Source organism: Lepidochelys kempii, chromosome 7 (genome assembly GCF_965140285.1).
Source record: "Lepidochelys kempii isolate rLepKem1 chromosome 7, rLepKem1.hap1, whole genome shotgun sequence".
NCBI lineage: Eukaryota > Metazoa > Chordata > Testudines > Cheloniidae > Lepidochelys > Lepidochelys kempii.
This window is the reverse complement of record NC_136386.1, coordinates 124978526-125006505: the sequence shown is the minus strand read 5'-3', so window position 1 is coordinate 125006505 and position 27980 is coordinate 124978526. Positions and strand designations below refer to the sequence as shown.

Sequence of the window (27980 nt, the reverse complement as noted above, 5' to 3'; positions counted from 1 at the left end):
AGGTGCAGAGAACAGGACCCCTTAGCTGGGCCCATTTTGGGGGGGCCATGAGCCAGACAACCCCATCTGCCCTTCACTCCATGTCTCAAGCCAGCCCCAAACTGAAACTCTCTCCAGCCCCTCCTCCTCTGGGCTTTGTCCCTTTCCGGGGCCAGGAGGTCACCAGATCCCTTTGTTCTCCAGCCCTTTAGCTCTCACCTTGTCAGGGGGAAGGGCCCAGGCCATCAGCGGCCAGGAGACAGGGTGTCTCCATTTATGTACCCTGGCCCTTTGCTCTGCAACCATTACACCCCCTTATCCCACCCCCTAGAGACTTAAGAACTGGCTAGGGGAAACTGAGGCACCCCTACAGTATTCAGAGGAACCATTAAGAACAGTCCCGCTTTGTCACGGGGGGGTAAAGGGCCGGGAGGCTGGGCAGGGGGCCAGGCGCTCGGGTGTGGCCCAGGCTGAGCCCCGTATGGGTCTGGTTCCAGGTGCCGAGGATGCTGTGGCTGCTGCTGTGGCTGGCGTGGCCCGGCGAGGGCTCCCCGCGCGGTGAGGCCACGTTCACGGCCGTCACCAGCCATGTCCTCCCGCCCGACTACGACAGCAACCCCACGCAGCTCAACTACGGTGTGGCCGTCACCGACGTGGATGCCGACGGGGACTTGGAGATCGTGGTGGCAGGGTGGGTAGCGGGGGGGGGGGGAGAGCAGGGTCCCTGGTGCTCCCGGTCCCACCCTTCCCTCTTCCCTGGGGCTGGGCCGGGGCTCGGGTGCCCAACCCTGGCATGGGATGGGGCAGAGCTGAGCTCCCATCCTGGCTGCCTGCTCCCGTGCCCAGTCTCCAGGGGACTCTCCATGGCACGCTGGGCTGCCCTTCTGCCCCTGCCATGTCTCCCCAGCCTGGCCGTGTGGGGCTCCCGCCCCGCGAGAGAGGCCCGTTGTCTCGGGGACTCAGCCCCACCCATGACCCACTCGGCCTCCAGTGGGAGAGGGGGGTGGCGCGGGAAGGGTGGCAGGGTGCCCTGGCCTCCAGGTCCCTTCTGCAGGGCACTAGGAGCTCATCCCTGTTGGGCTGGGGCCCCACTCACCTGTGGTGCTGCTGATGGGCTGGAGGTTTTGTATAGCCCTTTGTGGCCCCCTCAGCAGGGCCCCCGGGTGCAGGCCAGCCCTTTGCTCCCTGCACACCCCGTCCTCTGCAGCACCCATGGGAGCTGGCTGTGGAGGGGCCTGGCGGTGGTGCAGCGAGGGAGGGAACCTGCCAGCACTGCGTGTGGCGGGGGGTGCGTGCTCAGCACACGTAACCAGCTAGGTCTGGGGATCTCGTGGCCCTCGGCCCATCCCCCACGGATACCCGCACAACCCAGGCCTGCCAGCCCCGTCCAGCGGCTGCGGGGCATGGCTGCCTGGGCCCTAGCTGCTGCGTGGAGCCCTCCTGCTGCTCACTCCTCCCGCCCACAGCAGCCCCAGAGCTGGATCTCTGGGTATCACCCCCAGACCCTTGTCGTGGCCCTGCCACCAGGCCCCCCAGCGCCAGCAGGGGGAGAAGGGAAGCCAGCAAAGCCCAGCGAGAGCCGCGCTGCCCAGGCCAGAACCCTGCTGACGCGGCCGACCCGCTTGGCGTGCCCTGCATCGGCCAGGGGCTGGAGGAGGCTCGCGGGGGGGCTAATGGCAGTGTAGACCGCCTGAGAGGCTGTGGCAGGTGAGAGAGCCGGAGTCACACCCGGGGCTCAGTGTTTAAAGCCCCCCCAACACCCATTGCAGGGGGCTGAGGTCCCTGCCCCCCCTGCCCCGTGTGGCCTCGTTTGGGACCTGTGGGCACTTGAAGGCGGGTTCTGGGCCCCGTTGCAGCAGGAACCCACAGCATGCCCCATGGGCTCCCCTGCCCATGGATCTGGCTGGGGGCCCGGCTGGCGAAGGCCCCATCAGACAGTCCGGCTGGAGGCGCCTGACCAGGGAGTTTCCATCTCTGCCGTGGTCTCTGTGTGCCAGGCTCTGGCTTCCAGCTGTGCCCTGCCCCCACCCTGGGGCAGCTGAGGACTGGTCTGTCCCTGCCCTGGGGGACCCTGGTCAGCTGGGGCAGGGTGCGGGGGGAGCGTGGGGGAGGGTTTCCCAGCTCTGTTGCTGTTGCCTGAGGCTTGGCTGGGTAAGACCTGGCCCTGTAAATGCCCATCCTCACCCAGCCGAGGTGCTGCCCCCCCCTTTCTTCCCCCCCTCAGCCTTTGCTGTGCCCGAGTCGGATTATCTCAGGGACAGTTCCTGGCTGCCCGCAGCACCCCTGGGTGGGTGTCTCCAGGTGAGGGCAGCGTGGGTGGCCATGCACCCCCGGGCACAGAAGCAGCTGCTCCCCGTGCTCCGGCTCGTTCAGCGGTGCTGGGCGGTGGTGACCGATCGCGCCGAGCAGACGGACAGGGGCTTTCCCTCGTTAGGGCGGCACGGGGGTCTGGCTGGGTGGCAGGAGGCTCGACTGCTCCCCCACGAGCAGTGCCCCGTGCCACGGTCCAGTGTGGGGGAACGTGGGCCTCACCATGCTGGACAGCGCCCGCTGGCCTGCCCCCACTACCCAGGAGTAGGGGTGGGGCTGGAGCACTGTCCCTGAGGCCTGTATCCCCTGGACAAGAGAGGCCCAAGCAGCACCCCCGGAAGTGCTCCCCCCAATCCCACGATGGCCCTTAGCCCCGCCCTGACCGGGCTGCTTGGAGGGACCCCCAGCTCCCGGGGGCTGGGGCATCAAGGCCTCGGCTCTCGCCGCGTGGGGCAGGCATGTCGCAGGGGGGGTAGTCTGCGTTCCTGGGGGGGTGCGGCTGGGCTGGAAGTGCAGGCTACTGCTCCTCCCTCTCCCTGCCCCCCGCCCCCGGGAGCTGGGCCTGCTCCCCTCCCAGGCCATGCGGAGCAGAGTCAGCAGCCGCGGGAAGGAGGGTTGTGTAACCAGCCCTGACACCACTTGGGTAACTGTTTACTGGAGCTGAGGGCAGGGCAGGGCCCCTCCGGGGTGGGCAGAGCTCAGCCGGGGTCTGCCTTGTTCCAGGCCTCCCAAATCTCCTGGGGAGGGGCCTTGCCCGGCCGGCTGCCGTGGCTCCCAGGTCCTGCTCTAGGGCTGCCCCTAGAGGGGCAGGGCACGGCACGGAGTCTGCAGAGGGGCGAACGCTCCGCTCCTGGCACTGGGCCATGTCCTCGCCCAGGCTGTGCCCCAGGGGCCCCAGCAGGGCAGCGCCCCGACCTGTCCACAGCCGTGCCCTGGGCTGGCAGGTGCAGCCTCTGGGGGGAGCTGCTGAGTCCAGCGCCCGACCACCCTCTCCCCGAGCGCCCAGGCTTCCTCCCGGGCAGCAGGGCCCAGAGAGGCTCCTCTCCCTCCGGGGCAGCCGCCTGGATCGCTGGCACCGGAGCCGTGGGCCTGGGCCCGGCCCCCTGTGGCTGCCCCTCACTGTGCCGTGCTTTCCCCTGCCCTGAGGCCATGGTGCAGTCTTGCTCCTCCCTCAGCTGGGGGGCCCAGCCCCACTGAGCCTTGCCTGGGGCAGCCAGTTCTGGGGTGGTGAGCAGAGGGGCCAGCCCTGCTGCTGCGCCTGGCTGATTCCTTGCGTGCTGGCAGGGTGCTCGGGGGGAGCGGGCAACTCTGTCTGCTGGAGCCTGTGGGCCCCACGGCAGGGCAGAGGCCAGATGGGGCCAGTCACCTCACTCATGCCAGGGAGTGGCATCTCTGAGCAGCAGCAGGCCACTTGGGTGGCCCGGGCCAGACCCACTGCGTTCGTGGCCTGGCCATGTGGGGCAGAGGGGTGGGCAGTGACCCTCCACCGTTAGGGGCCACGTGATGGGGGTGATCCTGCAGCGAGGGTACATGGTGCCTCCCAGGGCCTGGCAGGAGGTGGGGGGGCATGGGTTGTCTCCCCCGGCCACGCCTGCAGTTCCCCCCGCTGCCCGGCTGGGACCCCCTGCCCCGGCACTGCTGTGTGGCAGGGCTGGAGGTGGCCACCCTGATCCTCCCCTCCTGGCGGGGGCTCTGGGGCTCTGGGGCTCTGGGGCTCAGTTAGGGGCAGAAGCTGCCCAGCACCTCACCCCCACCCCCAGCTTGTTCCAGGATCCCCCCCCAACCAGCAGCACCCCCGCTTGCTCCTTCCTGCCCAGCCACTGCCGCCCTCCTGCCTCTGGGGGTGCAGGGAACGAGCTCCTGCCAGCCAGGGCTTGCTGTGGGGGGCAGTTGGAGAGGGCGTCCGTCTCCCCGTGGGGCTGGGCACAGCCTGGTCCTGCCCAGCCCTCTCCAGGGGTTCCTGCTGATTTCTAGATTCCTGGGCCAGCGGGGACCACGTAGCCTGAGACTGCCCCAAGCCATTCCCCAGCGCCACGGCCCCTCCGTGCTGCCCCCATCCCCAGGGCAGCGGAGGGGACGCTCTTCCCTGCAGCCCCTGGTGAGCGCCCGGCAGCCCTCCAAGCTGGCACCAGGCGGGCGGTGCCACTCCCTCCCCAGGGCAGGGCTCAAGTGGGGGCTTCAAGGAAAGGGCCTTGGGGCCACCCCAAACCCTCTGGGGGCCCAGACCCAGCCTTGCCAGCCAGCCCCAAGGCACAGGCTGGGGTGGGTCCCACATGCCTGCCCCAGCGCTCCCGCTCGCCCCCCCAGGTACAATGGGCCCAACCTGGTGCTGAAGTATGACCGGGCGCGGCAACGGCTGGTGAATCTGGCGCCGGACGAGCGCAGCTCCCCGTACTACGCGCTGCGGGATCGCCAGGGCAATGCCATCGGGGTGACAGCCTGCGACATCGACGGGGACGGGCGCGAGGAGATCTACTTCCTCAACACCAACAACGCCTTCTCGGGTGAGCTGCACCCCCCCCCCCGCCACCGAGCCCAGGGGTCAACCCCCCCGGGGCCCCCTGCGCCACCGAGCCCAGGGGTCAACCCCCCCGGGGCCCCCTGCGCCACCGAGCCCAGGGGTCAACCCCCCCGGGGCCCCCTGCGCCACCGAGCCCAGGGGTCAAACCCCCCCGGGGCCCCCTGCGCCACCGAGCCCAGGGGTCAAACCCCCCCGGGGCCCCCTGCGCCACCGAGCCCAGGGGTCAAACCCCCCCGGGGCCCCCTGCGCCACCGAGCCCATGGGTCAACCCCCGCCCCGGATCCTCTGAGCCACTGAGCCCATGGGTCAAACCCCTCCCCCCCCCCAGGACCCCTGCACCACCGAGTCCATGGGTCAAACCCCTCCCCCCTCCCCGGACCTCCTGTGCCACCGAAGCCCAGGGGTCAACCCCCCCGGAGCCCCCTGCGCCACCGAGCCCAGGGGTCAAACCCCCCCGGGGCCCCCTGCGCCACCGAGCCCAGGGGTCAACCCCCGCCCCGGATCCTCTGAGCCACCGAGCCCAGGGGTCAACCCCCGCCCCGGATCCTCTGAGCCACCGAGCCCAGGGGTCAAACCCCCCCGGGACCCCCTGCGCCACCGAGCCCAGGGGTCAAACCCCCCCGGGACCCCCTGTGCCACGAAGCCCATGGGTCAACCCCCGCCCCGGATCCTATGAGCCACCAAGCCCATGGGTCAAACCCCCCCGGGACCTGCGCCACCGAGCCCAGGGGTCAAACCCCCCGGGACCCCCTGCGCCACGAAGCCCATGGGTCAACCCCCGCCCCGGATCCTATGAGCCACCGAGCCCATGGGTCAAAACCCCTCCCCCCCCGGGACCCCTGAACCACCGAGCCCATGGGTCAAACCCCTCCCCCCTCCTCCCCGGGACCCCTGCACCACCGAGTCCATGGGTCAAACCCCTCCCCCCTCCCCGGACCTCCTGTGCCACCGAAGCCCGTGGGTCAAACCCCTCCTGGGCCCCCTGTGCCACCGAGCCCATGGGTCAAACCCTTCCCGGGCCCCCTACACCCCACGCCACCGAGTCCATGGGTCAAACCCTTCCCGGGCCCCCTGCACCCCACGCCACCAAGTCCATGGGTCAAACCCCTCCCCCCTCCCCCCTCACCGGACCTCCTGTGCCACCGAGCCCATGGGTCAAACCCTTCCCGGGCCCCCTGCACCCCACGCCACCAAGCCCATAGGTCAACCCCCCCCCCCGGACCTCCTGCGCCACAGAACCCATGGCTCCTCCACCCGCCCCACCACAGTGCCCATGGTCCCTGCACCCCCCACCACAGAACATGTGGCCCATCCCCTCCACGCCACCACAGAGCCTGCACCCCCTGCCATGGAGCTGGCCCCCCATTCTCTGCCCAGCCCCCCCATGGATCCTGAACCCCAGCCACCCCCCTATGCCACCCCACATGGCTAGGGGTGTGGGGGTCCCTGTGTTGAGCATCAGAGGCCTGGGGGTCCTCGGGAGGGCGCATCGACAGCTCTGGACTGGGAATTCATGGGGGGGTGGGGGGGAGGTCCCTGGAGGCTTCGGGGGCGCCCGCCCTGGGCCTGCCGGGCGGCACTGCCGTGACCTTCGGCGCATGAGGGATGGCTGCAGCCTGGAGTTAATTTCTCAGTCGAGTGACTCCATTGATTCACGGCCGGGAAACGGAGCCAGCGCAGCCGCTGAGTCAGCAGCGCCTGCGGCCCCCAGCCCTCCCCGCCGCGCCCGGGCCCACCGTCCCTGAGGCCCTGCTGGGACAGGGGTCCCCTACCCACGGGGGAGCTGTGGGGAGGCCCCAGTGCAGGGCCCTCTCCCCAGAGCCAGCACTAGGGTCAAGCTGGGGCCAAAGAGAAACGGGGGAGAGGGGTGCATGGTGCATGTCCCAGTACCCCCAGTCTGGCACTAGGGGGTGCTGCGGGGCGCTGCTCACCAGGCGGGGGGGTGGGCTGACCCATAGCCCCATCCCCAGGGTAGCGACAGGGGCTGTCCCTTAACCCCTCGTATGCCCCACTCCTGCCATGGCATTTGAGGCGGCTGCCCATCTCACACCCCTCGCACAAGGCCAGGGCAGCTGCCTCTTATCCCTGCTCTCCATCTCCAGGGGCCAGTGCTTCCCTGCAGGCCATGGCCCCTGGCTGCCCTGGCCTGGCCCCCCGACTGGCACTGCAGGAGTCTGCCCAATGCTCCGCGTGCCCCTGGCCTCGGCCTGCCCCTGCAGTGACCAGGGCGGTGATGGGGCACCTTGCCAGGGAGTGGGGAGGGGTGTGACGGTGTCAAGTCGCTGCCGCGGTGGGGGCAGTCCAGCGTCATGGGGGCCTGCCAGTGCCCTCAGCTGCATGTTAGATGGGCAGGTCCAATGGCTCGCCAAGGGCCTGACAGCCCTTCCTCCCCCGCTAACGGCCTGGGCAGGGCCATTGTGCGCTGGAATCTCCTCCGAACACCTGGCCCCAGTGTCTTCCCTTGGAGACAGTCCCCGGCACGCTGGGCAGCGCCAGCCTGCCCAGCCACTGCAGCTGGAGCTCACGGCAGCCTGTCCCTGCCTGGGGGGGTCTGGTCATGGGGGGGGTCTCTGTGGGTTGGGCCCACTCATGCTCTGCCAGGCCCCCGGTCTTGCTGGGTGCCTCCATCTCTCCCTTGGGGTACTGGGCCCCGGTGCATTGAGCTCTGAGCTGGGGCAGGGGCCCTCCGGGCCTGGCTTTGGTGCTGCTCTCGGAGCCACGAACAACTCGGGGATGCGTGTCTGAAATGGGGTCCCCCAGGCTCCATGGGAAGGGCACAGGCCCCCGTCAGAGGGGTCCCCCCTTGTTTTTCTTGGCATCGGGGGCCCTGCTGAGTGGGGGCCATGTGGCCATCAACCTGAACTCCTCACCATGGATCCGTCTTCCTGACACACCTAATTACCCAGGCTGCAGCTGCCAGCGAGTTGCCTGTCCCTAAATCAAGCAGTCCCATTACTCCTGTCGGCTGGCCTGCGGCCGCGGGCCCTCCATTGATTTCCCCCTCCCCTGCTTGATCTACGAGGCTCTGCACAGCTCACCTTAATGAGTTCGTTCTGCCGGGCAGCTCTCCGCTGGTGCGGCCCCTGCACCACTGGGCACCAGCCCCCTGGAAAGGCGAGTGGGGGCTGGGGGCCGGGACTGAGGGGCCCCGGCGGGGCTGGGGGCCGGGATTGAGGGGCCCCGGCAGGGCTGGGGGGCTCCAGAGAGCAGGGCCTGGGTGCTGTGACATTGGTGGACTCCCCAGGGCAGTACAGTGGGGGTTCTGCAGCGCCCCCCCACACGTTGCCCCCTGCCCGGGCAGATCCACGCCAAGCCAGCTCCTCCCCTGCTCCTCTCCCTGCACACTTGTGCTTTCAGCAAAGAATGAATGAGCCTCTGTGGGGCCTGCCCCCCACTCGCCCCCCTGACCCTCTCTCCCCCCCAGGCCTGGCCACCTACACGGACAAGCTGTTCAAGTTCCGGGCGGGGCGCTGGGAGGACCTCCTGAGCGACGAGGTGAACCGGGCAGTGGCCAGCCGCTTCGCCGGGCGCTCGGTGGCCTGCGTGGACAGGGCGGTGAGTGGGCAGCAAGCCCGGCTGGTGGCCCTCGGGGCTGAGGACGTGGGCGCAGCGGGGTCATGGGGGCGTGGGGGGAGCTTCCTTCCCACCCAGATCAGGCTCTGTTCCCCAAACTCCCCCCCGCCCCCCTCGCAGGCTGTCGCTGGTTGTGTGGGGATGAGGTGGCACTTCCGAGCCTCTCCCATCCTGGCCTCAGCCCTCTGCCCCTAAGTGCCCCCCGGCTGCCAGGGCCCCAGCTCCCTCCTCCACCCCCCCCAAGCTGTTAGGGCCCTGGAGCCTTTCCCTGGAGTTGTCTCCCGGCTCTCGGTGATTTATGCTCCTGTCACCTGCTCTTTCTTCTTCCTCCTCCTGCTCCTGCTGTTTGTTTTCCAAGGATTATCACTAAATCAGGGCCCGGCTGCTGCAGGGGAACAATGGGAGGGGGGCGGGGAGTGTGGGGGAGCAGGGCCTACCCAGGGGATGGGGTGGGGTGCAGAGCCAAGCTGTGGGGTGTGGGGGGGTGGAGTGGGGTGGGGTAGTAGGTGGCAGGGGAGCAGAGCCAAGCTGCAGAGTGGGGTGTTTGGGGGTCAGGTAAGGGGAAGTGGGGCTGTACCATGGGGTGAGGACTGGGGAGGAACGGGGTTGGGGGAGGTGGGGGCAGGTGGAGGGGAGCGGGACTGCGACACGGGGGGCAGCAGGGCAGAGCCGTGGCGCAGTGGGGGACCCGGGCGGTGGGGGGGATGCAGCATGAGCATTCCCAGCATGCGGGGGGGGCAGCCGGACAGACACCGAATCTTGCCAGGTCAGGGCCTCGAGTGGCTCCCCCGCCCCAGGCTCAGCCCTCGAGCGACGCGTGGGGCCCGGGGCCCTGACACGGCTGCAGCCCGCACGCCACCCCCCACCCCTGCTGCGGGACTCTCATCCGCTCCCAGCGGGGCTGGCCAGAGCCCGCAGGCTGCCCCCAGGACCCTGCCCGGCCCAGGCGTCTCCATCAAGGGAAGCCCCTTCCTAGGCCTGCTGCTGCCCCAGCCAGGGTGTCGCAGCCGGCTGCAGGCTGGCGAGCCGGGGGGGCCCTGCCCAGCCTAGCTCTGCCCTCACCCGCCCGCCCCTTGCCCGCAGGGCTCCGGCCGATATGCCATCTACATCGCCAACTACGCCAACGGCAACCTGGGCCCCCACGCGCTGCTGGAGATGGACGTGACCGCCAGCGACCCTGCCCGCGGCATCGTGGTGCTGGCTGACGTGGCTGCCGAGGCCGGGGTCAACAAATACACAGGTCCCGGACAGCCTGCGCGGGGCTGGGACACCGTGGGGGGGGCGGCGCGGGGAGGGGGTGCTGCGAGAGGGGCCCATGGAGAGGGGGCGGCGCGGGGAGGGGGGTGCTGCGAGAGGGGCCCATGGAGAGGGGGCGGCGCGGGGAGGGGGTGCTGCGAGAGGGGCCCATGGAGAGGGGGCGGCGTGGGGAGGGGGTGCTGCGAGAGGGGCCCATGGAGAGGGGGCGGCGCGGGGAGGGGGTGCTGCGAGAGGGGCCCATGGAGAGGGGGCGGCGCGGGGAGGGGGTGCTGCGAGAGGGGCCCGTGGGGAGGGGGTGCTGCGAGAGGGGCCCATGGAGAGGGGGCGGCGCGGGGAGGGGGTGCTGCGAGAGGGGCCCATGGAGAGGGGGCGGCGCGGGGAGGGGGTGCTGCGAGAGGGGCCCATGGAGAGGGGGCGGCGCGGGGAGGGGGTGCTGCGAGAGGGGCCCATGGAGAGGGGGCGGCGTGGGGAGGGGGGTGCTGCGAGAGGGGCCCATGGAGAGGGGACGGCGCGGGGAGGGGGTGCTGCGAGAGGGGCCCGTGGGGAGGGGGTGCTGCGAGAGGGGCCCATGGAGAGGGGGCGGCGTGGGGAGGGGGTGCTGCGAGAGGGGCCCATGGAGAGGGGACGGCGCGGGGAGGGGGTGCTGCGAGAGGGGCCCATGGAGAGGGGGCGGCGCGGGGAGGGGGTGCTGCGAGAGGGGCCCATGGAGAGGGGGCGGCGCGGGGATGGGGTGCTGCGAGAGGGGCCCATGGGGAGGGGACGGTGTGGGCAGGGGTGGCGCAGGCATGGGGCTGCTGCAGGAGGGGCCCGTGGGGACAGGTTGGCCCATGGGGAGGAGGCAACGTGGGGATGGGGTGCTGCGGGAGGGGCCCGTGGGGAGGGGGTGGCGCGGGGCTGCCCATAGAGCGGGTGCCATGCCTGGCACACATGGTGCTGGGGCTGTCTCTGGGCTGGGTGTTTGTTTTCCAAGGATTATCACTAAATCAGGGCCCGGCTGCTGCAGGGGAACAATGGGAGGGGGGCGGGGAGTGTGGGGGAGCAGGGCCTACCCAGGGGATGGGGTGGGGTGCAGAGCCAAGCTGTGGGGTGTGGGGGGGGCAGAGTGGAGTGTGGTGGGGTAGGGTAGGGTAGTAGGTGGCAGGGGAGCAGAGCCGAGCTGCAGAGTGGGGTTGTCACGGAGTCCCTGGGCGATGCTCTGGAACTGCTCCCCATGAAGCCAGGCAGGACTCTGGGGCAGTCGCCTTTCTGTGAGCAGCCTGTCTGCAGGACACACAGCTCACCCGGCTTCCCCCTTCCTGGGTCTGACCTCGGAGCATTCAGCATCCTCCGCCCCTCTGTGCGCCTCCCCCAGCGAGTCCGCTCAGGCGGGGCTCCTGGGGAAGCCAGAGGGTCGTGCACCCCAACTCCGCAGTCAGACGTGACTCTCAGCCAGCCAGTAAAACAGAAGGTTTATTAGACGACAGGAACATGGTCTAACACAGAGCTTGCAGGTGCAGAGAACAGGACCCCTCAGCTGGGTCCATTTTGGGGGGCAGGGAGCCAGACAACCCCGGTCTGCCCTTCACTCCAGCCAGCCCCAAACTGAAACTCCCTCCAGCCCCTCCTCCTCTGGGCTTTTTCCCTTTCCCAGGCCAGGAGGTCACCGGATTCCTTTGTTCTCCAACCCTTTAGCTCTCACCTTGCAGGGGGGAAGGGCCCAGGCCATCAGTGGCCAGGAAACAGGGTGTCGGCCATTCTCTGTGTCCAGACCCCTGCACACACCTGCCCTCTAGGGCTCTGCAATGATCATACACCCTTATCCCACCCCCTAGATACTTAAGAACTGCCTAGGGGAAACTGAGGCACCCTCACACTATTCAGAGGAAACATTAAGAACAGTCCTGCTTCGTCACAACCGGTCATAGCATACGAGCAGGCAGCTGGAGCAGCCTCACCTGCCCTAGAGGTCTCAGCCAAAGTCACATGCCCCTATTCCCACCACCAAGGTATTGGTGCACCACACAGGGAAACTGAGGCACACACAGTATTCATGCAAAACAGTAAAACTCACCTAGGCTCGCCAGTAAGGCTCACATACCCCATAACAAGGGGAAATCCCCACTTCGTCACAGCCGCAGAGGGTGACAGGCAGGCGCTCGCTGAGTCAGGACCCTCAGCATCCCCTCTCCTGTCTGCTCTGAGGGTGCTTGGCACAGGGGAGCCCGGATGCTTCCTGTTAGCGTCTGGTGAGGCCTGGGCCCTTGGCATGAGCTGGCACGCTGAGAATGCTGCCCAGCCCTCTGGGGCCCGGCTGGGGCATCCCGGGCAGACGCCAGGGACTCTGGGGCAGGGTCTGAGTGGGGCAGCGCGTGAGTCCTCTGTGGCCCATCCCCAAGGTGCTGAGCACATGGAGGGGCCGGGGGCTGAGCGGGTGCAGTGTGGGGGTGGGAGCTGCGCCCTGCTCCCAGGCTCTGCCCCCCTGGAGCCCACCCTGGGGGCGGTGGGAATTGCCCCATGGGCAGTAAATTGTCCGTGATTAGGAGTGTCGTTACCATGGCGACTGTAGTGCTTAGGGTGGAGGTGACCCCTGGCCCCTGCTAAGTGACTCAGGCCTGGTCTGCCCCCCGGGGCATGCCCATCCCAGGGGGGCCCCTATGGCTGTGCCCAGGCCTGGCAGAGAGGGGGCCTGGCACCCCTCCAGCCACGGGCAAATGCTTTGGGCACCGCTGTGGGGCTAAAGCGAGGCAGCGCCAGCCGGAGCCTGAGGCTGGCGGGTGGGGGTCTGCGCAGGGGTCCGAGGGGTGACTGGCCGCTGGGGAGTGCAGAGAGGGCCGGGGTAGTTTCTGGCGGGTGGGGGTCTGCGCAGGGGTCCGAGGGGTGACTGGCCGCTGGGGAGTGCAGAGAGGGCCGGGGTAGTTTCTGGCGGGTGGGGGTCTGCGCAGGGGTCCGAGGGGTGACTGGCCGCTGGGGAGTGCAGAGAGGGCCGGGGTAGTTTCTGGCGGGTGGGGGTCTGCGCAGGGGTCCGAGGGGTGACTGGCCGCTGGGGAGTGCAGAGAGGGCCGGGGTAGTTTCTGGCGGGTGGGGGTCTGCGCAGGGGTCCGAGGGGTGACTGGCCGCTGGGGAGTGCAGAGAGGGCCGGGGTAGTTTCTGGCGGGTGGGGGTCTGCGCAGGGGTCCGAGGGGTGACTGGCCGCTGGGGAGTGCAGAGAGGGCCGGGGTAGTTTCTGGCGGGTGGGGGTCTGCGCAGGGGTCCGAGGGGGATCTCAGGGGCAATGATGGGTTGGGAGTGTACGAGGGGGCAGGTGCCAGAGGGGCTGCACCTGGGCCATGGGGCGGGGGTGAGCGGGGGCTGCATGAGAGGGGGTGGGGGAGGGGAAGGTGTGGGGCCAAGCGGGAGGGAGCGGAGGTGGGAGTCGGCGGCTGAGGGGAAGGAGGAGGGGCAGGTGTGGGGCCGAGCGGGAGGGGGCAGGGTGGGAGTGGGGGCCTGAGGGAGGAGGGGAAGGTGTGGGAGTAGGGGCGGAGGGGAGGTGTGGGGCCGAGCGGCAGGGTGGGAGTGGGAGTGGGGGGCTGAGCAGGAGGGGGAGGGGATGGGGAGGTAGGAGGGGAAGGTGTGGGGCAGAGCGGGAGAGGGCAGGGAGGGAGCCTGAGGGAATGAGGGAGGGAGGGAGGGAGGGAGGGGGGAATGTGTGGGGCGCAGAGAGGACAAGACGGCCACATGAGGCCGAGTTTGCTCCGGGTGCCCTGACCAGTGCCCTGCTGTCCCCAGGCGGCCGTGGGGTGGCCGTGGGCCCCATCCTGAGCGCAAGCGCCTCAGACATATTCTGCGATAACGAGAACGGGCCCAACTTCCTCTTCCACAACCAGGGGGACGGCAGCTTCGTCGACCGGGCTGCCAGCGCCGGTGAGTGAGCCGGCGGGTGGGGGCGGTGGCGTGGCCGGGGGGCCAGCCCTGGAGCCAGAGCGGCCGAGCGATACCCACAGGGCCCGTAGGAGGCCGAGCTGGGCCCCCCGAGCGTGTTCCCAGACCTGGGCCCCCCGAGCAGGTTCCCAGGCGTGGGGCCCGGCTGACTCCACGCTGCGACTGTAACACGCTGAGCCGAGGGCCGCCGAAGAACCGTGCGGGGGATCGCAGCGGGTTAAGGAGCCGTGTCTGGGGCGTCCACTCCCAACCCGGGCAGCTCCCCCCGCCTCCCTCCCCCTCCCCCTCCCTCTGGGGGGGCAGCTGGCTGCATGCCACGCAGAGCCCCCCACGGTGCCCGGCCCAGACGGAGATGGGGCTCCCTCTGCACTGGAGCTGTCCTTGGCCCCACGCCCAACCAGTCTCCTCTGCTGCCCCGCAGGCCTGGATGACCCCTACCAGCATGGACGCGGCGTGGCCCTGGCCGACTTCAACCGCGACGGCAAAGTGGACATCGTCTACGGCAACTGGAATGGGCCCCACCGCCTCTACCTGCAGATGAGTGCCGGCGGGCGGGTCCGCTTCCGGGTGAGTGTGGGGCACACACGCTGCCGAGGGGCACCGGGACCAGGGCCCCCAGCCTCCCCAGCCTTCCACACCCTCCCCAGGGGCTTGCTGTCCCAGCTCTCCCTGGGGATGGACACTCACTGCCCCTTCTGGGGAGCCCAGAGCCCGGCCAGGCTTAGGGAGCCCCTGGGTTCCAGCTCTGTCAGGCTCTGACCTCCTTGGTCCGACTCCTGGTGAGAACCCCGACTTCTTCCAGCAGCCCCCTCTGAGCCCCCCACCCCCATCCTAGCCCTTTGATCTCCAGCTGGGGAGTATGTCTCAGCCTCCTTGCACAGAGGCGGGGAGATCTCTGTCCCCTGGGGTGCTGGGTGTCAGTGTCCTGGGGACTGGATTTGCCATCGGCGTCTCAAATCTCCACTGATCTGGGGCCAGGCCCAAACAGCCAGGCGACGCCCCACCCTTGTCTCAGCCTGTCCTGAGAGGAAAGAGTCCTATCCCACCCATGGGGGAACAGCGCAGGGGAAACTGAGGCACACCACATTCCTAAAGATATCCCTTGGCACTTCCAGCTGTGCTGCCCAGCCCACCGAGCGCTGCAGCTCCCCCATCACTCCATGGCCCTTGTTATGCTTATAAGAAGCACACGGGCAAAGGCAGTATGCCGCGTTTATTGAAGATACAACAATTAGCATATACATTCTCTCTCTCTCTCATGATTTTCCTCCCTTGGGACCCATGAGGTCTGCACCCTCACGCTGTAATCAATCGTCATCTGACGAGGGCTTGTTTTCTTACATTGTCCTTCTCATCCTGGATCTTGTTCTTTCATCAAGTCTCTCAGGGAGTTGCCCCAGGCTGGTTTTGATCACTGCTACCTTGTCCCCATTGATGGGTGCCCATCTCATCTTTTGAGTCATCAATCTGCCTTCCTCTGACATCTCAAATGGGGCATGTTGCAGCCTCCTGGTGCCCTTGCATCTGTGTCAGGGTTCCCTCCCCACTCTGAACTCTAGGGTACAGACATGGAGACCCGCATGAAAGACCCCCTAAGCTTATTTCTACCAGCTTAGGTTAAAAACTTCCCCAAGGCACAAATCTCTATTTGTCCTTGGACTGAGGTATGCTGCCACCACCAAGTGATTTAACAAAGAACCAGGGAAAAGGAGCACTTGGAGTTCCTCTTCCCCCAGTAATCCCCCCAAGCCCTTATACCCGCGTTCCTGGGGAAGCTTGAGAATAATATCCTAACCAATTGGTTACAAAATGATCAAAGACCCAAACCCCTGGGTCTTGGAACAATGGAAAAATCAGTCAGGTTCTTAAAAGAAGGATTTTATTTAAAAAAAAAAAAAAAAGAAAGAAAGGTAAAAATCATCTCTGTACAATCAGGATGGAAAATACTTTACAGGGTGTCCAGATTCAAAACCTTAAAGTTACAGAAAACAGGAATAAACCTCCCTCTTAACACAGGGAAAATTCACATAAAACAAAAGATAAACGAATCCACCTTGCCTGGCTTACCTATACTAGTTGCAATATTGGAGACTTGGATTAGGATGGGCTGGAGAAGATGGATTTCTGTCTGGCCTCTCTGAGTCCCAAGAGAGAACAACCACGTAAACAAAGAGCACAAAACAAACAGTCTCCCCTCTCCCCAGATTTGAAAGTATCTTTTGTCCCCATTGGTTCCTTTGGTCAGGTGCCAACCAGGTTATTTGAGCTTCTTAACCCCTTACAGGTAAGGAGGAATTTTAGGCTACCCTTATGGTTATGACAGTCTGTCTCTGGTTCCTCCCTAGACCATCTGGTTCAGTGATTGCCTTCACACTTATCTCTTAACACCCATTCCTCATTCACACACAACACGGAACGTTTTGAACAGAAACATCAAATTGCAAAGCAGAAGAAAAACAGTCATGGCTACATTATGATCTTCTTATTCTTTATCCTTCATTCTAAATTATACAAAAAATAAATCCTACTACTACCCCTGACCCGTCTGTCCCACAGGACATCGCCACCCCCAAGTTCTCCATGCCGTCCCCCGTCCGCACTGTCCTTGCAGCCGACTTCGACAACGACCAGGAGCTGGAGGTGTTCTTCAACAACATCGCGTACCGAGGCTCCTCTGCCAACCGCCTCTTCCGGTAGGGCCACCCGCCGGGGCAGGGTCACAGGGCGGGCTGCCTACCTGGCGGGGGATGAGAGCAGCTCACCTGCCCACCCAGGAGATGGGCAACATGCCCAGGAGAGCCAGGGGCCACAGCTGCGTGCCCAGGAGGTAGGGAGGGCGGGCAGACTGGATTCCGATGCCCCTGGCGTGGAGGTGTGCTCAGTGCCCAGGAGCCAGGAGGTGTGCCCTCAAGAGCCCATGGGCACCAGCCGCTGTGACGAAGCCCTTTGCAATGTCATTATCAGCCCCTCACTCACAGTGCTAATGCCCTGGGTTCTGTGCAGCAGCCCCTCATTAATTGTGGGGATCGATGGCTCATTAGCACCAAACCGCTCATTTGTCCCAGATGGAGAGTATCAGTGCAGCGACCAGGCCCCGGCTGCCTGTGCGGTGACAGCATTCCCGCAGACGGGGCCTCCTGGGGGCACAGCTCTGCATGCTCTATGGTGCCCCCCGGGCAGTGCCAGCTGGGTCTGCTCAGTGGGCAGGGAAAGGGTTAAGCCATTCTGTGGGGTTTCCCCTCCAGCTGCTGGCTCTACTGCTGGTTTCTGGGGGGCGCCCTTGCTTTGCCCCAGCCAACACACTGCTGCGGGTGAGCTCCCCGCCAATGGCGTCAGCCAATGCCAAGAGACATGTCCTGGCCGTGGGCACAGAGCATCCCCCAGCCAGGTTACCCCTCCCCTCTGCTCCCACTGCTCTGCACAGCCAGATGGCATGGGCTGAGCCCGGGCCCCACATCTCCCCTCATGTCCCTGGCCCAGCTCCCAGGATGGATTAGCTCCCTGAGCCTGCCCCTGAGCCTCCCCCCCATGCCCTCCTTATCCCATTGCCCCCACCCGCCCCCTGTTCCCCACACCCTCTCACAGCAGCACCTCTGGGCTCAGGCCGCATCCTGCCATTTGCTGTGTGGGAGGACGGGCCCCACGGCCAGGCCCACACAAATCCCACTGCCGGATCAGGGCCTCAGCTCTTCAGGTCAGGGCTGTCTCTCCTGCGGGGCAGTGCCCAGGGCCCAGGCTGCCCAGATACAATAGCGAGGTCAGCCTCAGCCTCAGCCCCAGGGGCAGGCTGACACGGCATGAGGGGGAGTCAGAGCCCTGCACCCCCACTTCCTGCGATTCACCACGACTCTCAGCCGGCCGGTAGAACAGAAGGTTTATTAGAAACGACAGGAACACAGTCCAGACCAGAGCTTGAAGGCATAAACAGGACCCCTTAGTCAGGCCCTTCTGGGGGGCAGGGAGATTAGACCCCAGCCTTGGGGCTCCCTCCTCTTCCCCAGCCAACTCCCAAAACTGGAAACCCCTCCAGCCATCTCCCCCAGCCTCCCCGCAGCTCCTCCTCCAGCCTTTGTCCAGTTTCCTGGGCAGAAGGTGTCACCGCCCCAACCCCCCTCCTGGCTCAGGTTACAGGCTCAGGTATCTTCCCTCAAGGGAAGTCTCCCCTCCCCAATGAAACTCCCCTGCAACATTCCCAGGTTAAATCTGCCCCACGCCCTGCTGTGTCACACAGGCCCTGCCCCATTTCAGAGGAGGGAATAGGGCCTGCTAAGTCCCCACAGGGCCACCCTCCGACCCCAGCCATTCACCCACACCAAGGCCCATCTGGCTCTGCTGGATCCTGGCACAGTCTCTCCATCAGGGGCTCCGAGCCCCTTGGCCACGGCCTGAACCTGCCTGGTGCTGAAGGGAGGCGATGCTGTGTGTGCCAGGCAGGGCTCCTCGCCAGGATGCAGCACTGGCATAGGCTCTCGCCCGACAGGGCTGCACCCTCTGCCAACCCTGCCCCTTGCAGCCCAGGGACCCTGCGTGGAGCCAGAGGCTCGCTGTGGCAGGGGGTCACGTGGCCAGCAGACATGGAGGGGTTTGGGCAGCCGGTGGGGTTGGGGGCCCGGGGCCTGGCTCTCACCCTCGTCCCCTGCAGGATCGTCCGCAGGGAGCACTCGGATCCCGTCATCGAAGAGCTGAACCCAGGAGACGCCATGGAGCCCGAGGGCCGGGGCACTGGTGAGTCCTCCACACTGCACTCCTGCTGTCGGGCTCCCCTGACCCCCAGGGGCTGGGCCAACCCCGGCAGGGCCAGGTGCTGAGATGTCCCCAAGCTGTACTGCCTGGGGACCCCTGGGTGCTGCGGGGGTCAGTGGGGTGACACATGAGTCAGCCCTGGTCAGCAGGGGGCGCCTGCAGGGCTGGGTGGGGAGCTGCAGCCGCTGGGCGGGAGGTGAAGCAAGCAGGCGAATCCTGGGTTGGCTCCGGGTTGCAGGCGGCTGGATCAATGGCTCCATTGTTGTCTCCCATCCCTGCCCCAGAACAGCAGGGCCCTGGTCTGGCCCGGCCCCTCTGCGCCCTCATCTGCCCAGTGACGCCGTCAGTTCCTGGGGGTCAGGGTCAGGGTGCTGCCCCCTCGATGCGGGGCCCCAGGGAGCCAAGCCTGGCACAGGTCAGTGGCTGCTGATGTAACCCCATCCCCAGGGACCAGAACCTTGGGGTGGCTCCGTGCGTGCTGCAGGGTGACAGTCAGGAAAGTTGAAGAGGCTACTGACAGGCAGCATGATCTAGTGGTCAGAGCATGGGGGCCTGGGAGCCAAGACTCCTGGGTTCCATCCTGAGCTCTGGGAGGAGCGTGGGTTCTAGGGGGTCAGGACTCCTGGGTTCTACCCCTGCCTCTGACACTGACTCTCTTTCATCTTAGGCAAGGAACGGCCCTTTCTAGCCAGGGCTGCCTCCCCGGCCGCTGTCCCTCTGGGCTGCCTGCAGCCCGACCGACCGTGGCTACTGGGCGTGGGGTGGATCATCCCTGCAAGCCTGTGGTCATCTGAGCCGGTCCCAGGTGCAGGCTGCACCGGGGCTAGGAGGGGCTGGCGTGAGAGACGGGCAGAGCTGGGCCGGGGAGGTGGGGGATTGCGATGGGGGCTGACCCCCAGCCCCTGCTGTCGTTGCAGGGGGTGCAGTGACTGACTTCGATGGCGATGGGCTTCTGGACCTGATCCTGTCCCATGGCGAGTCCATGGCACAGCCACTCTCAGTCTTCAGGGGCACCCAGGTGCGTTGGGGCCCCATGCTGGGCCACAGTGGGGCTTTGCTGTAAAGACTTTGTATGACTGCTGTGCGTGCCTCAGTTTCCCCTTGCCACGGAGTCACAGGCTGGGGGTGCAGGCACCGCTCTGAATGAAGTCGGGCAGGGCTCTCGGGCAGCGTGGCTCCCCTCAGGACACACGCTCACCAGGGCAAGAAGCCTCCTGGGCGTCGGTGCTTCCTGGGCCTGACTTCGGAACGTTTGGCCCTGTTCACCCTGGGAGCTCCCGGCAGCGAGTGCCCCTGGATGGGACCCCTGGGGAAGCCTCACCCGCCCCCAAAGGGCCCTGTCCCCCACTCCGCAGCCAGCCGTGACTCTCAGCCAGCGTGTGACACAGACGGGTTATTAGTCGTTGGGCCCCCAGCGTAGAACAGAGCTTGTGAGTGCAGAAATTGGGGACATTCAGAAAAGTCCATTGTTGCGGGGGGATCCAGAGCCCTGGGCCCTCTCCCCGGAGACCCAAACCAGAAGACTGACTCACTTCCAGCCGCCCAGCCTCAGACACGCCCAGCTGCCCCCACCCACCCCCAGTCCTTTGTCTCTTCCTCTTGCCGGGGGACAAGCTCTGGCCATCAGTTGCCAGGATACAAAGTGCCAGGTTCTCTGTGCCCAGACAGCCAATCAGCAGTCACACCTGCCCTCTTGGAGTCTCTGCAGCCTAGATACTTGAGTAACACACGGGAAACTGAGGCACACACCGAGTATTCAGAGTAAACATTAAGCACATTCCCACTGTGTCACCCCGCTTCCCCCCAGACGAAGTCTCTGGCTCTGCCCTATTCAGCCTGGTCCCCGGGAGTGTGTCTCCCCCAGCCGGAGGCTCCCTCCCCCTGGGGCAGTCTGTGACCCCGGGTCAAGGCTGGGGAGTGTGAGCAGGCTGTAGCCACATGTCCAGCCACATGTCCAGATCATCCCCCATCAGCACCTCCGCGGGTCACTGATCCTGCACCCCTGCCTCTTGGCCCCTGTCTCAAGTAGTTCTTCACTGAGGGGCCAAACACCCCCCCAGGGCGCAAGATTCGTGGGGCACTAACTGATCTGGGCCCCCCCATTGGGGCTGTGCCAACATCACCCCAGCACCTGTGTCCAGAACCTGCCCTTTCTTCCCATCCACCCTCTGGGGACAAACTCGCCTGCTCCCTGCGGGTTGCCCTGCGCAGCCTGTACATTGATCACACCAGAGCTTCCTCCCAGAGCCACAGCCAGGCTGTCCCGTGGGGAGCTGGAGTGCCCCCGCCGGGCTCCTGCTGAGTTAACCGGTCATGGGTTCTGCTTGGCTGCTGCTTCCATAACCCTGGGGTGTTTTGCCTACAGAAATTACATCACAGGTCTCTGAGGTCCCTTGGAGGGGGTCGGCCGCATCCACCGTCACCCCTGGTTTGGGCTTACTAGAGTCCTGCTTCTGGGGCACCCCTGGGTGGCCCCTCTTTGGGTCCCCGACCTGGGCCAGTCCCTCCATGCCTGGCCCTGCTGCCCACGAACTGCTCTGCCAGCCTGCCTGCGCTGTGCAGATCCTTTGGCTTCCTGGCCGCTAGCCACGTTTTCCGCTCCGCTCCCCCCGCCTCCAAGCTGTCAGGGGCCCCAGGTCACGGAGCTGCTCCAACCCCGCCAGGCTGCACCCCCTGCAGTGTGGTGACCTCAGCTGGGGGGCGGCTTCCATGCAGGTCCCCCCCCGGGGCCTTCTGCACACCTCAGAACTGTGTCCCCTAAGCCTCGGGGTCCATTCAGACCTGAGCAGCGGAGCCTGTTTGACCTGTTCATAGCCGCAGAATGGATTCCATCCACCTGGCCATGTGCTCCTAGCGCTCTGGGGCTGAGGAAGGGGTGACAGAGCGGAGCTGGGCCGCAGGGTCCCTGAGTTCAATCTGCAGGTGTTCCCAAGGGCAGTGAGATCGGCATCTCAGCCCCCCACTGAAACTGGAGCACCAATTGGGGAGCTAGGCTCCCTGCGGAATTGGCAGCCTTTCCCCACATACCCATTGGTGGGGCCTCTCTCCCCTCGGCTCCTCCAGCTCCCGCTTCTCCTGCTGCTCCACCTCGTGCTTTCGCTCCTCCGGGTCCTCTCACCCCTTTGCTCTCAGCTCCCCACCACTCCGGTCAGACTGTCAGGACCCAGGTCGCGAGGACACCCCCTGCGAGACGGGGGACCCAGATCGCACGGAGGCCCTGCTGCTGCGCGGGCTGCTGCCTCTGCTGCTCTCAGACCCTCCTAGAACCTGCTTCCTGGACTGATCGTCCTTCTCCAGCCGTCCCAGCGGCTGCCCGCTTCCCCCCACGGAGCCCCCTCTCCCTGCAGAGGCTGGCAGTGCCCCCAGGGGCAGGTCACACGCCGTTTTCCTGCTGTTCCTTTTGGCTGCTCTTGTTTCCTGGCTGCCAGTCACTTATGGCAAAATACTTCTGATGCGTTCAGCAACCTCCCATCCTCGTGGTGCCTTCCCCAGCCTGCCTCTGCTCCCCCATCACCAACCCACAGGGCTGGTTTTCTTCAACAGCCCGAGAAGGCCCCCTTCAGGGAGCCAGACCCACCCAGGGGCTCGCTCTGTCACTAGGGGAAGCCCCTTGGCTTCATTGCCTCCTTGGACCGAGCCTTCAGCACCCCTGGGTCATGCTGTGAGCTCCCTCCAGCGAGTCCACCTGAGAGAGACTTGGACCCCCAAGGGGCGCAATGCCCCCCACCTCCAGCCCCTGCAGGGCCGCAGCCGGCACGGTTACAGCAGGAGGGTTATGAGGGGCGTGGAACAGAGCTAGGCAGGCCTTGGGTAGCACCGAGAGCAGGAAGTTACAGCCTGGCCCACACACCCAAGTATCCAGCCCTTCTCCACCCCTAGGTGACAAAGCAGCATGGGGGGTGTCACGGAGTCCCCGAGTGATGCTCTGGAACTGCTCCCTACGAAGCCAGGCAGGACTCTGGGGGAGCCTCCTCTTTCTGAGCAGCCTGTCTACAGGACTCACAGCTCACCTCACACAGCTTCTACCTTCCTGGGTCTGACCGCGGAGCATTCAGCCTCCTCTGCCCCTCCGTGCGCTTCCCCCAGCGAGTCCGCACAGGCGGGGCTCCTGGAGAAGCCAGAGGGTCCTGCCCCGCAACTGCGCAGTCAGACGTGACTCTCAGCCAGCCAGTAAAACAGAGGTTTATTAGATGACAGGAACATGGTCTAGAACAGAGCTTTGTAGGTACAGAGAACAGGACCCCTCAGTCAGGTCCATCTTGGGGGGCAGGGAGGCCAGAGCCCCATGTGGGCCTCCCTCCATTTCCCCAGCCAGCTCCAAACTGAAACTCTCCAGCCCCTCCTCTGGCCTTTGTGTCTCTCCCGGTGGGGAGGCCACCTGATCTCTTTGTTCTCCAACCCCTTCAGTTGGCACCTTTGCAGGGGAGGGCCCCAGGCCATCAGTGGCCAGGAGACAGGGTGTCGGCCATTGTCTGTGCAGACATCATCACACTGACCCTCTCGGGCTCTGCAACAATCACACCCCCTTATCCCCCCACCTAGATACTTAAGAAATGCCAAGGGGAAACTGAGGCACCCACCCAATATTCAGAGAAAACATTAAGAACAGTCCCACTTCTTCACAGGGGGAAACTGAGGCACACAGAGTATTCATACAAACTATTCCCAGAAAATCCCCACCCCGCTGCCCGATTCGTCTCACCCGTCTGTCCCCTGCAGGGTGCTGGCAATAACTGGCTCCGCGTCATCCCGCGCACCCGCTTCGGGGCCTTTGCGCGGGGGGCCAGGGTGGTGCTGTTCACCCGGCGCAGCGGGGCACACCTGCGCATCATCGACGGTGGCTCGGGCTACCTGTGCGAGATGGAGCCCGTGGCGCACTTTGGCCTAGGTGAGTCGCTGGCAGCCTGACCCCTGGTCTGAGGGAAGCCTGGCCCTTGCCCCGGCCCCCAGGAAGCCCTGGGCATCTGTCTGTGGCTCCTGGTTGGAGCTGAGACATGGGGTCAGGGCAGCATTAGACTCCCACGCTGTGTTCCCCAGCTCTGCCTCTGCCCCATAATTGTGACCCACTGCCCCCTACTAGACCAGCCCTGGGCTCCCCCCAGACCTGCCTGTGCCCCTCACTCCCGATCCACAGCCCCCTGCTGGCCCCGCCGTGGAAGGGTCTGTTCCTTTAAAACGCTCTGTCCTGGATAGTCGGTGGCTAACAGATTGGGGGGCTTGGAGGGTCTCATTGTTGGGGTTCAAAGCGTTGGCTGCAGCAAGGTGCCCGCTGCCTGGGCTGGGAGGGGGAGCTGAGCATCCCCTGCTGCCCTCCCCAGCTGCTGCTCTGCAGAGAGGTGAGTGTTTCCATGCCCCATGAGTCCCCGACCCCTCCACGCCTGTTTCCAGCCCAGCCAGGCCTGCGGGGTGAGCAGGGCAGCCAAGCGCTCGGGAACCAGACCGAACAGCGTCTTGGTGCTGGGCCCTCGCCCTGCTCACCCCACTGCCCCCCAAGCTGCTGCTCTCAGCAGGGAAAGGAGGGTCCCCTGGGCAGACAGCAGCTTTCTCTGCTGAGATCTGCTCCCTCTAGTCCTGCTCCAGGCTGGGCCCAGGCCCGCGGCTGCCCGCTCTGATGGCTTCTCCTCTACAGGCCAGGACGAAGCCAGCAGCCTGGAGGTGACGTGGCCAGATGGCAGGGTCGTGGCCCGGGCTGTGGCCAGCAGCGAGATCAACTCGGTGCTGGAGATCCCCTACCCCGAGGGTGCTGAGGGGCAGGTCCCACCCGCCTCGCTGGAGGTGAGTGCCATGCAGCGCACCTGGCACGGAGTGGGGCAGGGCCGGGCCGGGGGCACCTCCCAGAGGCAGGGCGGGGGACGTGGCACAAGGAGCCGACAGGACGCAGACACCCGCTTGGATGGGACAGGCCAAGGGACATGGAGCCTCTAGGCTCACCCAGGCAGGCAAGGCTCAGCCACCCCTGCCAGCTGCCCTGCCCTGTGCGACGCCGTCCCTGGTGTGTGGGCTCCAGAGCGCTGGGGAGTCAGTGCCCCGTGCCCCCTGCCTGGCTGCAGACAGGGTGGGCCCTGAGCCTGCCCCTCACTGACCAGTGCCCAGCAGGGGGAGCTGGGAGGCCTGGGGCAGCCCCTCCCCACACTAATCCCAGCCCCCCGGGTCTCTGCTTCTCCCCTTGATGCAGTGCGGCCAGGGATTCTCCCAGCACGAGAACGGACGCTGTGTTGGTGAGTCGCTGCTTGTGAGGCGCCCGCGGGAGGGGCTGTGCCAGGCAGGAGCCACAGGATCGCTCTGGCTGGGTGGCAGGCAGGCGGGGGACCTTGGGCTGTGGCATGGCCGGGGGAGGAGTTGTGTGCCAGGGCATTTCTGGGCTGCTTACTTGGCAGGGGGGCGGCAGCCTGGCGGGGGTGGGAGGTGGGGCGCTGTTGCATGGCTGTAGGGCAAAGATTTGCTGCAGGGCTGCAGCCTGGCCGGCCTGGGGGCTGCACTCTGGGGGCGCTGGGGCCCCAACCGTGGGGGCTGTCGTGTCTGGGCGGGTGGGGAGCCGTAGCGCCTTCCCCGGAGCCCAGGGCTCACACTGTGCCCTGTCCGCTTCCAGACACGGACGAGTGTGCCGCGTTCCCCTTCGTGTGCCCCAGGGAAAAGCCAGTCTGCGTCAACACGTACGGCGGGTACCGGTGCCGTAGCAACAGGCGCTGCGGCCGGGGCTTCGAGCCCAGCGAGGACGGCACGGCCTGCGTGGGTGAGTGCCGCAGCCGGGGGAGAGCCAGGCCAGCCCCGGCCCAGGGGCGGTTCAAGTCCCAGGTCGCTCTGGGGAGCCTGGGTACCTGTTTCAAGGTGTTTCGCCCCCCCCCCCCCCCCCCCCCGCAGGCCACGTGAAGCTGCCCATGCTCCTGGAGCTGCTCCAAGCACAGAGCTCCCAGCCCCATGGCCCTGACCCGCCTCTGCCCCAGCTGCCTGCCACTGACCCTCCCTCCCCTCCTCTCTGTCTCTCCTTCTCTGTGCAGCGCAAGTGGCCTTTTTCGGTGGATACCCCTCTGCAGGGAGCCGGCTCTGGGCCTGGCGCCCCCCAACCCCCGTCCTCCCGCTGGGCCTCGGACTCTGCCTTCACTTCTATGCACTTTAACCTTTGCCAATGACCTGTGTGTACGGACTGGACGGTCTCTCTGCCTCTCTCCGTCCCTCTGCCTCTCTGTCCTCCTCTCTCTGCCCCTTTCCCCCACCCTGTCCAATGCCCCTCGAAGCGCTGGCTGTGCCGCGGCCATCTTTGAGAAGGGCACGGAGCCGCCCGGGCCACAGCAGCGACCGTGCTGGAGGCAGAGCCATGTGCCAATCACCCCTTGCATGTTTTCTGAGAAAACAGACAGGGAGGCGCCCTGTGACCCCGTCAGCGCCCCCGTCGTGGGAGCTTGCCCTTAACAGAGATGGATGCTCAGTCGAATCGATTCCGTAGCATGTGCCTGCTGGTTTGGCCTGCAAGGTTTGCCTCACCTGGCCCCTATCTGGGCCACTGAGGATGCACCCGGCCCCGCTCGCTGTGGGGGAGGACGCCCCCCGCTGTGTTTTCTAGCAAATTGACCCCACTGTCTGGAGTTGGACCCGGCTCAGTCTTCCAGCCCCTCCCCAGGGAAGCGACCCAATAAACTCTATCCTGTCTATTTGCACCTGCCTGCTGAGTTGCTTGCGGGGGCTACGCCCTGGCCTGGGGGCCCTGTTGGCTCCAAGCTCGGCCGAGGGCGGGGGAGGGCCTGAGGGCGGGCACCAGCACCCTGGGTGCCTGTGGCCTGGGCCTGCATGGGGTGCAGGTGGTGCATGAGAGCGCTGTCCCCCCACCACTTGTGCTAGGAGGTCGTACCCCCTCTCGCGCCCCAGCAGGACCCCTCGCTGCTCCGCCGATGGGATGGGTACGCAGGTCCCAGGGCCCTGATTTCTGGTCCCCAGGCGGGTGCCTGGCTCTTTCTCCACTATAGCCACCAAGCGGGGCCAGCGTCTTGCTGGCTTGGGGCCCAGTCCCCCGGCTCTGCGCATGTGGGGGGAGGCTGGGGCCCGGGCAGGGTCCGAGAGCCGTGGGGAAGGGGATGGAGGGGGGCGGAAGCAGGAGGGTGGGCATCGGACTCAGCTGTACCGGTCCCAGCTGACGCGAGCCAGCCGCTGCCATGCGTGGGGCTGAGAGCTCGTCCGTGCTGCCCAGCTTGCCCGCGGCGTCGGCACCCATGTGCGGGTGGGTGCTACGGGCTGCCTCCAGCCCCATTAGCTCCTGCTGGGGAGGGGCTGATGGAACAGGGCTGGGGGGAGCTGGGGCTGGGGGGGCCCAGGAGGCTGGCAGGGCTGGGGCAACCAGGGAGCGGCAGGGTGGGGGGCAATCAGGGGGCCCTACAGGACATCTGTAACACCCCACCCCAGCTGTTCTGCACTGGGGGGGCGGAGGAGGTGTGACAGTCCTGTGACCCCATCTCAGCCAATCAACTTTTGGCTCCCGAATTGAATGAGCCGCTCCGGTTTGAAGGGCGATTGGTTGGAAGGGGCACAGTTCGGCAGCCTGCGGGTCCCCGGGGTGCCAAGCGTGAGGCTCAGGGGGCGGGGCTTGCTGGAGCTTCGCCCAGTGACCCCCGCTCTCTCCCTGTGCTCCCCCAGAGGCTGACGAATGTGCCCGGGGGCTGCATGACTGCAGCCAGCTCTGCACCAACACCTGGGGGGCCTTCGCCTGCCGCTGCCACCCGGGCTTCCGGCCTGACGCCCGCGCCGCCAGCCAGTGCCGGGGCGAGTAGCTGGCTGCAGGGTCGGCTGGAGCAGGGGGGCAGGTGGGGCTGGGCCAGGAGCGGGATAGCAGCAGGTAGCTGGGCCCGGGGAAGGGGCTGCCCCCCCATTGTCCCAGGCTGGAGGGCAGAGCGGCCTGGAGGCTGCGGCAGCGCAGGGGTTAATTCGGACAAGGTGCCCAGGGAGCCCGTGCGTGGCCGGGACTGGCACAGGCAGGGCATCTGGGGCCCCCCCCGGAGCAGCTGTCCCTGCCCACCCCCCTGCCCGGGCGTCACACAGAGCTTGGCACCGCCTCCCTGATCCCGCCCAGCAGCCCCCGGGCCTGGCCCGCAGGCAAGGGAGCCCGGTGCCCGTGGCCCCGCTGGGCTCAGTGGGTGACGCCCTCCCCTTCCCTTTCAGACGTGGACGAGTGCCGGGAGCAGCCGGGCCTGTGAGACCACGTCTGCCACAACGAGCAGGGCTCCTGCCACTGCCGCCGTGGCGTCTCCCTGGGCCCCGACCAGCACCGCTGCCTGCCCCTCTAGCCCAGGGCTGCCCCACACCCAGGGCAAGCCCTAGCCCAGGGCCACCCCCAGCCCCTGCAGCCCCCAGGCCCACGGCCACCCCCTGCAGCCCCCAGGCTGCCCCCGGCCCACTGCAACCCCCGGCCCACTGCAACCCCCAGCCCATGGAAGCCCCCAGCCCATGGCAGCCCCCAGCCCACTGCAGCCGCGGGAGGGAACAAGTTCCCAGCTGCAGGGGCCATGCAACCCTGGCTCCTTCCCCCTCGGGCCTGGCCTCCCCTCCAGCCACCCGCCGGGCTCTGGCCCAGCCTGGGCTACTCACGCCTGGCGCTGCATGAATAAAGCGTTTCCCAGCTAAAACAGTCCTCGGCCCGTCTCTGCAGCCCCCAGCCTGGCTCGTCACACCAACCCCAGGCCTGGGCCGAACATCCTGCCCGCAGAGGGTCGCT

At 66.5% G+C, this 27980-nt stretch overlaps 1 protein-coding gene across 2 annotated transcripts in view; it reads left to right on the top strand.

The window, feature by feature from the left end:
- Positions 1-27891, top strand: part of CRTAC1 (cartilage acidic protein 1) — a 36047-nt gene extending 8156 nt beyond the window's left edge. Inside the window, exons 2-15 of one of the 2 annotated variants that reach the window (XM_073354645.1) lie at positions 477-670; positions 4597-4793; positions 8235-8365; positions 9467-9623; positions 13385-13519; positions 13959-14104; positions 16094-16230; positions 18180-18262; positions 19198-19298; positions 23000-23168; positions 23910-24055; positions 24456-24498; positions 24870-25013; positions 27428-27891. In XM_073354645.1, coding sequence (XP_073210746.1) covers positions 486-670; positions 4597-4793; positions 8235-8365; positions 9467-9623; positions 13385-13519; positions 13959-14104; positions 16094-16230; positions 18180-18262; positions 19198-19298; positions 23000-23168; positions 23910-24055; positions 24456-24498; positions 24870-25013; positions 27428-27462 — 1809 coding nt within the window. In that variant the 5' untranslated portion in view covers positions 477-485 and the 3' untranslated portion in view covers positions 27463-27891. Of the gene's footprint in view, positions 1-476; positions 671-4596; positions 4794-8234; positions 8366-9466; positions 9624-13384; positions 13520-13958; positions 14105-16093; positions 16231-18179; positions 18263-19197; positions 19299-22999; positions 23169-23909; positions 24056-24455; positions 24499-24869; positions 25014-25278; positions 25930-27427 lie in introns of those variants that run through there. The other variant, XM_073354644.2, reaches the window with a different exon arrangement.
- Positions 27892-27980: the final 89 nt, after the last annotated feature.